Source organism: Sardina pilchardus, chromosome 24, assembly GCF_963854185.1.
Source record: "Sardina pilchardus chromosome 24, fSarPil1.1, whole genome shotgun sequence".
Lineage (NCBI taxonomy): Eukaryota > Metazoa > Chordata > Actinopteri > Clupeiformes > Clupeidae > Sardina > Sardina pilchardus.
In genome coordinates this window covers 2,650,709-2,665,708 of record NC_085017.1, presented here as the reverse complement: position 1 = coordinate 2,665,708, position 15,000 = coordinate 2,650,709, and the positions used below count along the sequence as shown (strand labels likewise).

Genomic DNA, 15,000 nt, shown 5'->3' with positions numbered 1-15,000 from the left:
GGATTCATTTTCATGAAAATGTTTAAAAAAAAACAAAAAAACTCTGGGGCGAGGGAGTTTAATATATTGCGTTGTCAAATCAATAAGCAAAATGAAAAATGAAGCGTTTTGTGTGCCCATATGAGCTTGGGAAAGAGACAGAGCAAAGAAGGGGAGAGTGGAGGACTCTCGTTCCTCATTCTGGGCAATTCCAGGGACATAATTGTTTGTTTGCTCTGAGATTTTCTTTTTTGGGGGCTCTCTTTTCTTTAGTTTGGTGCTTGGCTACGCCTGCCACATGTGATTAATTACAGTCCCCCCCCCCCCCCCCCCCCCCCCCCACACACACACACACGCATACACAAGCACGCACACAAAATCTCACCCCCCCACCCCACCATTAATTTCCAAAATAAAGATCTGCTTCAGCAGGCAGAGATGCTAGGGAAATGCCACCCACCTACATCTTGCTGCACTCACAACACAAACACACACACACACACACACACACACACACACACACACACACACACACACACACACACACACACACACACACACACACATACACACACACACACACACACACACACACACACACACACAGTGTATGTGTCTAGACAAACACAACACAAGCTGAGACAAAAAGTCATGCAAGAATCTCACATAATCACTCGAACTGCGTATGTGTGTGTGTGTGTGTGTGTGTGTGTGTGTGTATTTTTGCACAACCCAGCCCACCTCTTCTGCCTGACCCCTCTGGAAGCCATAGTCAAGAAGCCTTCCTCTATAAGCTCTAATGTTGGTGTCCATGCACATTTGGATTACAGTAATCCTGCAGGTGTGGGTCTATGCATATGTATGCGGAAGTGTGTGTGTGTGTGTGTGGGGGGGGGGGGGGGGGGGGGGGTGTTTGTGTTTGGCTATAGGACTAGTAGTAGGAGTAGTGCCAGACCGTAACATCTGTGCGTGGGTGTGTGTTATTATCCATGCCCATAGTTGTGTTACACCTGCAGGTGTGTGTGTGTGTGTGTGTGTGTGTGTGTGCGTGTGTGCGTGTGTGTGTGTGTGTGTGTGTGTGTGTGTGTGTGTGTGTGTGTGTGTGTGTGTGTGTGTGTGTGTGTGTGTGTGTGTGTGTTGAGACCGGACACACCCCTCCGCCCTCTCGCTCTCCTAATTCCATCCATCTCTGTACTGCAGTGTCCAGCCCTCTGCTAAAGGACCATAATTGGCCCCAGCTGCCGACGGCTTTATTTAGGCGCCCGTTTCCCAGGATGCCCCAGTCACGTGCTCAGCTCTTTGTGTGGACCACTTCCTGTGTGGACGCATCCCAACGTCCTGCCTCTCTTTCTTTTGCTTTCTTTTATCTCTCCATTCCTCTGCACTCCTCTCTCTCTCTGTGAGTCTATCACTTGACCAGAACTGCTTTTGTGTGAACAGATGCTATTCTCTTTGTTTTAGTGCTTCTCATGTATACATACTGTACATACATGCATACATACAGTACACGTAGACACAGGCAGACAGATATGAAAACATTTGCTAGTCAGTTGACATTTCTATGTGTATACAGTACAGTACATGCATGCAGGTCATACACATATCCAGTCTTCGGTATGCCCATCCGGACATATTTATTTACACAGAGAGATACATACAGTACTTGTCATGCAGGTTAGCCTGCATGGAAACATACACACAGATGTATTCATGCAAAGGTCAGCACTCACCCACATACAGTGCATACATACGTATACTATAGAAATGCATATGGATGAAGATGCTGGTAAGCCCACACAGCATTGCTACTCAGTGGACTTGACTTGACTTGACTGCTTTCCAAGGTGTACTGCACCAACTTTAACTCACTTTGCTCCTAGTGATGTTTATTCATCATTCCTACCTTCCCACCACTCCTCTCTCTCTCTCCCTCCTTTCCTCCCTCTCTCTCTCTCCCTCCCTCTCTCTCTCTCTCATTCTTTACCTGGTGGCCAGAGGTGATCATTGTAGTTCAGCGTTCCTCAGTGATCAGCATTTGTAACATTGGCTTGCCCAGCGGAGCGCTGGACTGGACCGCTGCCTGGACGATTCATATCAAGGACAGATGCACTTTCTGTGTGTCGCTCCCTGGCTCACCTCCCTGTGTGTGTGTGTGTGTGTGTGTGTGTGTGTGTGTGTGTGTGTGTGTGCGTCTGTATGTGTGGGTGTGTGCATGGTTGTGTGTGTGTGCGTGTGTGTGTGTGTGTGTGTGTGTGTGTGTGTGCGTGTGTGTGTGTGTGTGTGTGTGTGTGTGTGTGTGTGTGTCTGTATGTGTGGGTGTGTGCATGGTTGTGTGTGTGTGTGTGTGTGTGTGTGTGTGTGTGTGTGTGTGTGTGTGTGTGTGTTTTTCCTGCTCTCAGCGTGGAGCTAAAGAAGACAAATAGACTGTCATCCCCAGAGCCCAGGCGTTGTGTTATCCGAGCGCCAGCCCCAGCCCACGGGGACTGAGCGCGTGCGGACCCCAATTTGGGTGCGTCCCCCGTGACTGGCCCCCGTCTGGCCCGCACGCCCACGTCCCTCCGTCACCTCACCCTCCATTTCCTCTGCCCACTTCCGACTACTGCGCGCCCCACTTCCTACACACACACACACACACACACACTCAGACACACACAAGCACACATATAACGTTTGTACACACACACCTTCACACACACACACGCACACACATAACGTTTGTACACACACACACACACACACACACACACACACACACACACACACACACACACACACACACACACACATGCACACACACACTTCTATCCGTGCCTTCTCATCTGTCATAGTGCCAGTATGGGTCAGCAGCCCCACCAGAGGCTGAGCAGCCAGGCAGTGCTGAAATGGAGCACGGCTGCCCACTGCTCCGCTCCGCTCCTCTCACTGCCCTCTTTGGTGTTGTTTTTTCACCTGCCCCCCCCCTCTCTCTCTCTCTTTCTCTTTCTCTCTCTCAGTCTCTCTCCCTCTCTACCTCCCACTCTCTCCCCTGCCCTTTCTTTCTCTCTCTGTTTCTCTCTCTCTTTTGCTCTTAGCATTTCTCCTTTGCCCTCTGAAATGAAGTCAAATTAAATCAAATGATTATGCTTTCTTAGCATTAATTAACAAGGTAATTACTGCCAGAAATATGTGAAGTGTAGCTCTAATTGATTTCAAATCTGAATGTGATTTATCTCTGTCTCTCCCCCATATCTTTTTCTCACTTCAATTTCCGCTATTTCTCCTGTTCAAACGTGTTGTTAAGCCCATGGTCAAAGCACAGAAGAATCTTCTCAACCATCAACATTCCTCCTGATCCTTCTTAGAAATGACCTCAAACCATGTAGTTCTCATCAGCGCTGATGGAAAACTGATGTGAAGCTCATGATGATTAACAAATTCAACTTTCTCATCCAAAAAGGGAACTTGAAGGGGTCAAGGTGCAGAGCTACACACATTAATACAAACATGCAGAAATATGCAGTGCCTTCTCCACAGACAATAAAGTAGTTCATCCAGTGTAGCAGAGTAAACGAGGAGATTTGATTAAGAATGAAGAGAAAGGAAGCAGCCCGATATTATTCCACAGAACAGACTCTCAAGTCCTTTGTTTTGAACTGTCTCTTTCATTTAAAAGCTCTATTGCCGGAGGGACAAACATTTTGCTGAGCCTGGTGGTTTTAATTTTCCTTTGGAGCATCTCTCCCTTGCCCTGCTGGCTTGCTTGGAACTCCTTATGAACCCATTGGTGGCATAATCACCAAGTGGTCAGTTTCTGCGATCAGATTTAGTTTTTTAATGAGTTTTTTTTAGATTGTGCAGGGCAGAGTTGAGTGTGTTTGTGATGTGATGCGCTGTGCTGATATGTGTTTTATTATTCTCCTGCATCTGCAGTTCCTGGTGGCATTGCTCCTGATTCACTGACCTTCACCCCTTTGGATGACATGATCTTCCTGAAGTGGGAGGAGCCAGTGGAACCAAACGGACTGATCACCCAGTATGAGGTTGGTGTGAAGCCTTACAAGGGCCAATGTTCAGTACTAAACATATGAGGTGCCAAGATAGGTGTGTGTGTGTGTGTGTTTGTGTGTGTGTGTGCGTGTGCGTGTGCGTGTGCGTGTGCGTGTGCGTGTGCGTGTGCGTGTGCGTGTGTGTGTGTGTATGCGCGCGCATCAGGGAAACATCAGGAGCTGAGAAGTTGTCAGATGAGTAGAGTGCATTAGTCACAGTTGCCACTGCTGCAACTGGAAGTGAATGATGTTTGCATTACATTGCTAAATCTGTTTGATATTTATTGAGCAGCTTTTGTCAATCTGTCACTGTTGATTCCAAACCATCCCACAGACTACTAAGACCTCGTCTATTGCAAGCTTTGTGCACAACGGATATGTTTTTCTACATATCCAGTTAGTTCTTGTACTGTACCATGCTTGTATTACAAGACATACCATGATATGTCCTTGCTCCCTTTATCATAGTTGAGATTGAAGCTTTACCTTCCTAGCCCGTTAACAAAAGGGGTATTCAGTGCTGCATGCCCCCATGGGTGCACATGCGTTGTGACACTGGATGCCCCCCCTTCCCAAGCACAACTCTGCATGCCACGGCACGGCACAACACAACACAGCCTCGTGACAATCGCAGGGTCTGCGTGTCACCAAGCCACAGACAACCGGCTTGTCTGTCAGTCCCCGTTAGCCAAGGCCCCCATGTGTGTGTGTGTGTGTGTGTGTGGGGGGGGGGGGGGTTGGATTGGGCTGCGTGGGCGTATGCTGCAGAGAATCTGCTGTTTTTACACAGCTCCACATCTGACTCACTGGGCCTCTCTCTCACTGTTCTATTCTGCCCTGTGCTCTCTGCTTTCATCACTTCTGTTCTTCTCTTTTCTCTTGCGTTGTGTTCCGTGTTCCGATTTGGTGTTCTCTGTTTGTTATGTTCCATACTCCTCTTCTAGTTCTGTTCTGTTCTGTTCTGCTGTGTTCTGATCTGAGCACTACACGTTCTATTTTCTGTTCTGCTGTTGTGGTCTCCCTGATCTGTTTGTTTGGCTGTCCTCTGCTGTGTTCAGTGTTCTGATGAGTTGTTCTCTATTTGTCATGCTACCGGTTCCGTGCTGTTCTACTAGTCTTTTCTACTCGTCATTTTTCTCTCCTCTCTGTTCATCTGTTTTTTTCTTCTCATGATGTTCTCTGTTCCATTTGTTCTCCACTCGGTCCTCTCCTCCGTTCTGATGTGTTCCGTTAAGTTCCTTTCCGTATTCTACTCCACTCCTTTTTTTAATCATCCTTTTAATCATTTCTTCTCTCCCGCTGTATTAGCTTTCCTGCTTTGTGTTTGTTTTTCCCTCTGTTGTGTGTTTTTGTGTTTAATTCACTTCTCCTCTCCCACTCTCCTCCTCTCTTCCACTCCTCCACTCCTCTCTCTCTCTACGGTCATTAGCTTCCTCCTCTCTGCCTCTGCGCCCCGCTCCGATCACTAGTCATTAGCCGAGCGCATTGCTCAGGGACTATACATGTTCTTATGATAATGAGCTGGGAAAGTGCAGCTCCGGCCTATAATTACATGGAGGACAAACATTATAATCACTTATTTGCCTAGCAGACGCTGTCATATGGGGCAACAGTAAATGCTGGTAATTATTAATATTTCATCCGTGCCGCCGTCGCCATCTTGTGCCCCTCGTCCCCACTCTCGGCCCCCGGGTCAGGCCAAGGGACGGCCGCGGAGTGCTGCTCTATTATTAACCCACCCTGGGATGGAGAGTGCACCCAAGGACCAGGGCTGATTATACGCATGGAGCTTGTTTTTCTGTTTTTTTTTTTTTTTTTTTTTTCCCTCTGGTGAGGAGGTGGAAAAAGCGAGAGGTCACCATGTGTGCGTGTGGCGAGGCGGGAGATGTGAGGCAGAGCGGGTGGCATGCAGCTAAGTAGAGAGGGAAAAAATAACATGGTACATGCAGCGGAAAAAAAAGATGTTCAAGGGAGAGAGAGAGGGAGAGAGAGAGAGAGATGGAGAGATGCAGGAAAGAGATGTTTGAAAGAGTAAGAGGCAAATATAGAGCAAGATGTTTCGAGAGAGAGATGAAAAATACAGAAATGTTTTGAGAGGGAGAGGAAAATGCAGGCAAAACATATTTGAAAGGGAAGCCCGCATGCAAAGACCACAGCGAAGTACACAGAGGAAGTGAATCAGGGAGACGGAAAGATGTCTAAAAGAGAGAGAGAGAGAGAGAGAGAGAGAGAGATGAGGGAAGGAGAGAAATGAATAACAAGTGTACCATCGCAGTGCCGAAAAAAGGGGGAATTACCGGGGAGACGTGCGGCGCGGCATTAAGTGTGAAAGCCCGGCCGATCTAATTGAAGACTCCAGCGGAGCGAGGCGAGAAAGGAGGCTTCCAATTCCTCTCCCAGCGTTCCACTATCGCTATGGAAATGATCTGACTGATTTGTGTTACTCGGTAAAAAGTTGTTTACCATGAGAAGCCATATGCCGTAATGGAATGGAAGCAGCACACATATCCGTGCATTGGTGTGCTGTCTGTGTGTGGAGATCCATCACATAAAAACAAATAAACAGGAAGAGACGGTGGAGAATTCCAATGAGAGTCCGACCATGTTTAGGTTATACCTGTGCACAGGTGATTTCCCTAATTAGCCAATCTACCTGGCTGAAGAGGTGTCCGATATAGACCCCTTCAATGTTTGTAAACATCCAGAGCCTAGGTTGGGGCATGGGGTCAGAAAAATGGTGCGGATAATACATAATACAAGGTATGCACTTTGTCATTGTCACCCCAAGACCTTGAACCATACCTTAATAAATTAGTCTTAGCTAATGGGGATTGTCTGCCTGATTCTTAGCTGATATTGAAATGTTAGCAAGTGGCCAGAGATTCATCTGTATCTGGTTGAAAAGCCCAGTGTGTCAACCAAAAAAGCAGTACAAGTAGGCATTTTTCTTGACGTTTCCTTGACATTTCAGTCAATACACACACACACACACACACACACACACACACACACACACACACACACACACACACACACACACACAATTCAATGGGATGGAAAGCTTTCTGAACCAGATATGCACACACATTTTTCTTGTGATGTGAACCATGACGGGGTCAATAGAATACGCTGGTTTAGTGAATGTTTGGAACAAATATGTGGTTGGACTTTCTGAATCCGGTATTTTCCACCTTTGCAAATAGATGCAAATAAATACTGCACCTTTTTCTCCTTGATTTCACCTGTTGCTTGCCTCCCACCGTTTATTCAGATCAGCTACCAGAGCATCGAGTCGTCCGACCCCAGTGTGAACGTGCCGGGCCCACGCCGCACCGTGTCCAAGCTGCGCAACGAGACGTACCACATGTTCTCCGGCCTGCACCCGGGCACCACCTACCTGGTCTCCGTGCGTGCCCGCACCTCCAAGGGCTTCGGTCAAACCGCGCTCACCGAAATCACTACTAACATATCCGGTGAGTTTCCGATCGACACAATTAGGGATATGGGCATGGGATTGACTGTGTATGGATTGGATATTGCCTGGGATCAGACCCATGCATCTAATGGTTTTAAAGGTGATAGTCTTAGTTCAAGTCAAGTCGTGTCAAATCAAGTGAAGTTCATTTCATGAAGTTCATGCTACAAGTGCAGCAACAGCCTCTTTTTTTCTGGAGTAATGTAATGATTACATTTTTCTCAAGTGGACCCTCCTGCTGCTTTTAGCTTAAATCTGAAATCTCCATGTGCGTAATAGATTGATGTTGGCGGTTCATTGATTTGGTAGCGTTGCAGTGTTACGGTGGGTATGGTGCTGAGAGCTCTATGGGAGCTGGTGTGCTGATGCTGTTGAGTGTGTCCATTTGTCTGGCAGAGCTCTCTCCCTGGTATGGAAAAGCCCTTTCACTGGGTTTCATCAGCAAGGCTATTGGTTTGAGCTTTTTCTCTGTTTATGTTTGTCTCCCCCAAGGACCACACATAGATTTTTTTATTTTTTTTTGTATTATTTCATTTTTTTCTCCTTTCTTTTTAACTAATGCTGTTGGGGCTGAATTTGTTTGGTTTGCTTGCCTTTCACTGCACTTCTTAAGCTGTGGTTTTCCTAAGGCTGGTCATATCAAGGGGAAAAAAATCAGTCGACATTGCAGCTGCATGGTTCATCGAAAGTCATTTGAAATTAAAAGGCCAAGTGAACAACCAAGCCAATTTGCTCAAATAAGGGAAGCTTTTTTTAAAAAAAATGTGCCTTATCACCAGCGATAAAAGAAAAGCATCACAGCTCCACTAGAAGCACTGTCAAATATATATATGAGAGTTTTATTAGACTCTCTTCATCAACGGCTTATCCATTGACTCGTTTTAAAAAGAGAAAATGTAGCACAACATAAGGCAAGTTTGCGATCCATTGCTAGTTATCAGTAAATTTGTCTGAGGCCAGATTTTACGCTCGGGTAAAAACGTTGCTCTGAAGGCGAGCTGAGGCCATTAACCTGGCTCGGTCCTTAAGCCTACACGATCCTCATAGCGGGGTTATGCAAATCGCCATCTCCTCGCCCGTCCTCCCACGCTTCATCCCGAGCGGCAGAGTGCTTAGCTTCGATTGACATAAATTGCCTTCGTGGGATTAAGTTGCTCAATCCCTACCTGCTAGACGCTCTTCAGCTTGACATCTGGAGCGCTATCCCAGTGGGTGTTTTAAAATACAGCGCAGGAGCGCGTTGCTGGGAGAGTTTTGGACGGGTCCGGAAAGAGCCTGCTGTCGACTCCCAAAGCTCTTTTTTTTTGCATTTATTTTGGCCGACTTTTCACTTTTTAGCGTTCATCACATCAGAGAGCAGACTTCCACTCTTGACGTCCCAGACAGTGCAGTCAAAGATAAGAGCCGGCGTGGAGAGACAGACATGACATGTGATCGGGCAGCGGAGTGATATGTAGCCAGCAACAGAGACGAGCCAGAGAGAGGGCGCACAGTCCGCCATTGCATCCGCTTAAGCTCAGAGACCAGACTCCAGCAAAGGATGTTGATTGATCTCAGCAGTCAGTCAAATTGCACCTCACACTTGTGGACTCCCTAAGCAACGGGTTAATTAGGTGAAATCGTTAACATGCCTCGATGCGCCGACATCGTTCACATGCCCCGAATGCATATTAGTCTTTCAGAGTAACGTCACTCTTACATTGGAGAATAAACCTGCCAGAGGATTTCATGATTTCATAGAGAGACTATATTTCACCCAACATCAGGTCTGGTGAATATGGACATAGCATCAACACACTCTAGCACACTTACTGGTGTGGTCCTGCTCCCCCCAAGCGTCCACATCTGCATCATGGCTGTCACACTGACCACAACAACACCATCCGCCTCCAGCTGCAGCCAACAGATGTGCGTTGGTGTTGAATCAGTGGTGGAAATGTACGTCACTGTGGTTCTAAATAGCATTATATTGTACATTATAATTACTAATGATAATTTATCCCTACATTCAAACACAGCTTCAACTTCAGACCAGTGGTAATGTTGGAGTTTAATAATGTTAGAGTTTGTATCTCTCACTTAGGTAGTGTTGCTGAACAATATTTCTTGGAGTTTCTATACATTTGTTTGTGTGAGTTTCTATTTATTTGTCTACAGTTTTGTGTTTTGTGGAAAGGTTGAAATTGTTTTTTTTGTTTGTTTTGTTTTTTTTCCAAGAAAATAAACTAGCTTGCTTGAGAATGTTGGTGGTGTAGTTTAACTTTATAGTTGAAAATGTGTGTAGGTTTGCTGTAGCTTGTTGGCACAGTGTATATGAGCCAGACAAACACACACTCCATCTCCTTAGCTCCTTCTCAGCCCCCAGACACACACACACACACACACACACACACACACACACACACACACACACACACACACACACACACACACACACACACACACACACACACACACACACACACACACACCAGCCACACAGCCTCTCACTCAGCCCCCAGACACACACACACATACACACACACACACACACACACACACCAGCCACACGGTCTCTCACTCAGCCCCCAGACACACACACACACACACACACACACACACACCAGCCACACGGTCTCTATCTCTCTTGGTTCCCTCTGCCCTGAGAGCTCAGGTCATGGGTGTTGTGGTGCCTGAGGAGGATGGGGGAATGGGAGGAAATGTGACGTGCCTCTGTTGCCTCTCGTGCCTCTGTTGCCTCTCTTACCTCTCTTGTTTTTGTTGCTTCTCTTGTCTCTGTTGCCTCTGTTGCCTCTGTTGCCTCTGTTGTCTCTGTTGCTTCTCGTGCCTCTGTTTGTTGCTGCTGGTGAACAGCGTTGCCATTTTCTCGCTCCTGTTTGACATCTTCATGTTTAATGCAGGATAATCCCTCCCAGACAGACATCTCTGCCTGCCAGGAATCACTCTTTTTGATGATTCTCTTGCTCTCTCTCTCTCTCTCTGTGCAGATCCCCCCTGTTTGTGTTTGGTGTTTTCACAGGTGTTGCAAGAGTTTATGCATATTTGATTTATGTTTTCACAAATGTGCAGATTTCATCTTTTCATCTTTAGCCTTTGACCTTTGTACAGTCCTTAACCTTCATGTATCCGTTATTTCCAGTGGCACAGCCCCTGAAGGGTGGGGAAGAAAGGGCTTGTGTTTGCATGAACGGATGATGTCCAAGTGTTTGCATGAATGTGTTGAGATTTGACTTGTATGTTGTCGGTGTGTGTGTGTGTGTGTGTGTGTGTTGCCTCTGTTGTCTCTCTCTCTCCATCTCGTGGATGTGTGTGCGTGTGTGTGTGTGTGTGTGTGTGTGTGTGTGTGTGTTTGTGTGTGTGTGTGTGTGTGTGTGTCTATACACATGGGTGCACCTATAAAGAAAACATATGGCTCTTTGAGCACGTAATTCTTAATAGCTGTACATTCTTGTGTCTTTTTAATTAGTTTATTCGCTCCTGTGCTCTACTTACAACTCCCTACACAGCCTAGTTATCAAGATGCTATTAGCGATAGCGGTGGCATTCTCAGTCAGCTCATAGATAATGCTCCAGTAGTAATATGCAGGCTCCCTGGCTGCTGCCTCCACTGTTAAATCTCTCTGTTTGTTTTTTTCAACCCTGTTAGTCATTGACCTGTTTGCCGATGCTGTCACCATAATTGACTTCCGATAATAACAGAGAGGGTGTGTGTGTGTGTGTGTGTGTGTGTGTGTGTGTGTGTGTGTGTGCGCGTGCGTGCGTGTGTGTGTGTGCTCTGTCGAGTGATGCTGATCTGAAAGGACTGTCTCTCCTAGTCTTTAATCCTTGTCCTATTATCATAGCTCTCTCTCTTTATTTCTTTGTATGTGTGTGTGTGTATGTGTGTGTACGAGAGAGAGAGAGAGAATGTGAGTGTGATGATGTGCATGTGTGTTTGTGCGTTTGTGTGTGTACACCTTCTTCTCTGTTCTTTTGTCAGGCTAAGCGTGGGTGGTCTCAGACAGGTTTGGTTTTCTTTTTTTCTTTTTTTGGTTTGTCTCTGAGAGTAATGCGGTGCAATTTAAAGAGTTGACAGTGTGTTTGTATGGTGGTATTAAAATTGTATGTGAGTGTTTGTGAGTGTGTGTGTGTGTGTGTGTGTGTGCTGTGCTTTTGTTTTTGAGAGTTTAAGTTTCATACTTTGTTTTCTTTTGTTGTCTATGACTCCCTAACGGTGTGTCTGCTTGTCTCTATGTCTTTGTCTCTGTTTGACAGTTGCATAGAGACAGTTGCATCCATAAATGAGTTGGATGGAAGACTCGTAAGACTCAAAGACTTATAATGCAGACTGATATGAGTAACATCGATCTTGAATGTCTCTCTCTCTCTCTCTCTCTCTCTCTCTCTCTCTCTCTCAGCTCCTTCGTTTGACTATGATGATGTACCCTCCCCAGTCAGCGAATCAGAGAGCACCATCACAGTTGTGCTCCGCCCAGCTATGGGTAGAGGAGCGCCTGTTAGGTAAGAGGAACTGGAAACACACGCACACACACACACACACACACACACACACACACACACACACACACGTATGCACATAAAATAATGGTATAGCACACTATTTGATGGTATAGCAAAGCTGTTTTATGTGTTTTCAAATGCATAACATGCACTATAATACTCTCTGTATCTTACATTTCCATCTTTATGTATTAATGTAGTTACTTAAGAGAAAATAATCTGAAAGAAACCCGGTGTCACCATCTCCTGCTGATGTTTGAGGCCTTCACTACACGCTATTGAGTCTCTATTGAAGCTGGGTGACAGAAGTGTACATACCTGCAGGTTCCTCTGCTGTGCACAGTGGAGTGATTCAGACTAAGCTGTGTCGCTAAGCGTCGCTAAGCTAACTCTTTTTTCGCCGCTAAGCAAACTCTATTTTTTTGTTGCTGTAATACCCTGCCTGGCAAACAGAGCTCTTTCTGCTGCCTGAGCACCTGCTACCGCTACTCTATAATCAGACGTCAGTCACAGCAATCAGAAACGTCTGAGTGAACAGTGACGGAGGCGTTGTATTGCGTCCTGTCTTTTGAGTGCTGTCTAGGATATAGGCCTACACTGTCTTGCAGCGCTGTCAAGGGCTGGGTGTTCACGTCATGGCAATTTGGAATAAAGCCAAAGAAAAGAGCTCATTTTTCTTCAGAAATGTTCAGGTGGAGATCTAAGAATGCTTTTGCAACATGAAACAATCTCAGTTGACACAGTTGTCTTCTAAAGTAAGTGAACAAAGCTTGCTAATGAAAAGACTTTGCCATTATTTTATCCACCTGCGGACATCAGTTGAAATGAGGCTCTGTGGAAGTCTTGTAAATGTAATTTTCTACCTCCCCCCAACTCCCCCCACCCCAACGGTGATCTATTGTAAGAGCTAATTAAATGTGCATGAGCGCCTTGGCTGCGCATGTATTCCGACATCAAAACATAAGTCCTGTCTGCACCTTTCCTGCATTAACTGAAGCAATCCAAACATCCATGTGCTCCGGCGATCCCTCTTCTCCGAAAGCGTTTGGAAATGATTGGAGTGTCCATGGTGTTGTGTGCCTGATGCGGTGCAGGGTTGGGCTGGGCGCTGGTGCTCGTGTGGCTAAGGAGCTGGGCGAGCATGCAGTACCCGGAAAAGCTGTAGGTTCTATTCCTCGATAACCTGAGCAAGGCTCTTAACCGTCAGTTGCTCCAGGGCAAACGGCACCTTGTAATATAATTGACAAATGTAAATCACTTTGGATAGAGATATCTGCTAAATTAATAGATGCATACAGCAATTTCCTGCACAGTAGCCTCATTGTGTCAGTGTTTTATGCAAATTGAAATAAACAAAGCCATATTAATACCTTATTAACTGCCCCTGAGTATTAACATCATAGCCGAAGAAATTTTGCAAAATCTATGTATAAGCCGCGGTTAATACATCCCCGTGAATTCAAATCCCATTAAATGAAATGTCAGATAGAGCCTTATAATTCTATGGGGCTGAATAGGTGAGGAGTGATGGGTATGTGACTGGCGCAGTGCCGTGGTGAGTGACGGCTGTGCCCATGCTGTTGTGCCCCTGGTGCAGTGCGTACCACGTGGTGGTGGTGGAGGAGGACGGCTCGCGGCGGGTGCGGCGGCGAGCGCTCGCTCAGCCTGGCCAGCAGGACTGCTTCCCGGCGCCACTCTCCCACAGCGAGGCGCAGGCCAAGGGCGCGCCGCACTACTACACGGCCGAGCTGGCGCCCGACAGCCTGCCCGAGGCCGCCGAGTTCACCGTGGGCGACAACCACACGTACAACGGCTACTGGAACTCCCCGCTGGACCCCTCCAAGGACTACCTCATCTACTTCCAGGCCGCCAGCAACTTCAAAGGGGTAAGGGACCGGACTTAACCCCACTGTGTTTTTCTCATTCAACAGAGATTCACAGTGATAGTGTGTGTAACAGTATAGTACTATAGTATACTACCATACACACCTGGTACAAACTAATGAACATACTGTACATGTCTACATTTAAACACTGACAATAATTTAGCGTTCAAATACTCCATATTTGCTATTGACACATTTGCATATCCATTGTACAGATTGTTAGCTTACCCTATCATATCGCTATGTTATTATCAGTACTATCAGTTGCATATTAGCAGTATATTACATCACAGACCAGGAAGTTACTTGTGTACTTAAGTGTACTCATGTTGTGCATCAAGGACAGTTCACATTGTGGAATGGCATCAGTTATCAGTGTGAAGCAGCTTCTTCAGCCTCCTTTCTTGCATAGTCATTGCACTAACCCTTGTAATTACATTGTTATTACACTGCGTTTATGGGTTGACATTTATTTTATTTAATATATTCTGTACTTTATGCTTATTTCTATCGTTATACAATTTAACATGTCACTGAGTTACATAAGTGTGCCCCCAATGACTTTTGAAGGACTGAAAGTTTGAAGTTTGTTTGTTTACTTATAAGAATTCAGCCATTGTTGTCTCCAAAGTGAGTGCCACTTGCCAGGATGGAGGCATTTATTTAATAGACATGCGGTGAGCTGACCGAATCCAAACTGCTTTGACTTGTGGGCTGGTGTGCAATGGCTGGGGGTTAGCCCAGGTTTCTTTGAAAGGGCCTCAAGAGATGAACTGAGAGAGAGAGAGAGAATGAGAGAAAAAGAGAAAGAGGCGAAGATGGGCTCGAGTGGATAGAGCATGGCGAATGGTGACGCAGTGGAGGAAAAGAAAGAAAGGGAGGAAAAACACTTTTCATAAACGTATTTCAGCGTTGGGCGGCGGCGGCGGCGGATGGCTCGGGGTGAATGACTTCCAGCTGGTGTCTCACGGTGCAGCCTCGCCAGCTTTCTGCTCCAAGCTGTCAATAGGAGAAAAGCCTCTCGCTTTCATCTCCCGCCAAACCCTCCTGGATTATCTCCCTCTTTCCCCGAGCTCTTTCTCTCTCTCTCTCTCTCTCTCTCTCTCTCTCTCTCTCTCTCTCTCTCTCTCTCTCT

At 46.3% G+C, this 15,000-nt stretch overlaps 1 protein-coding gene across 1 annotated transcript in view; it reads left to right on the top strand.

Moving 5' to 3' along the window:
- The window catches only part of ptprua (protein tyrosine phosphatase receptor type Ua), a 222,329-nt gene that overhangs the window by 159,566 nt on the left and 47,763 nt on the right, over nucleotides 1–15,000 (top strand). Inside the window, exons 9-12 of the mRNA XM_062528958.1 lie at nucleotides 3,889–3,998; nucleotides 7,276–7,477; nucleotides 11,877–11,979; nucleotides 13,577–13,865. Of these exons, the coding sequence (XP_062384942.1) occupies nucleotides 3,889–3,998; nucleotides 7,276–7,477; nucleotides 11,877–11,979; nucleotides 13,577–13,865 (704 nt within the window). The remainder of the gene's footprint in view (nucleotides 1–3,888; nucleotides 3,999–7,275; nucleotides 7,478–11,876; nucleotides 11,980–13,576; nucleotides 13,866–15,000) is intronic.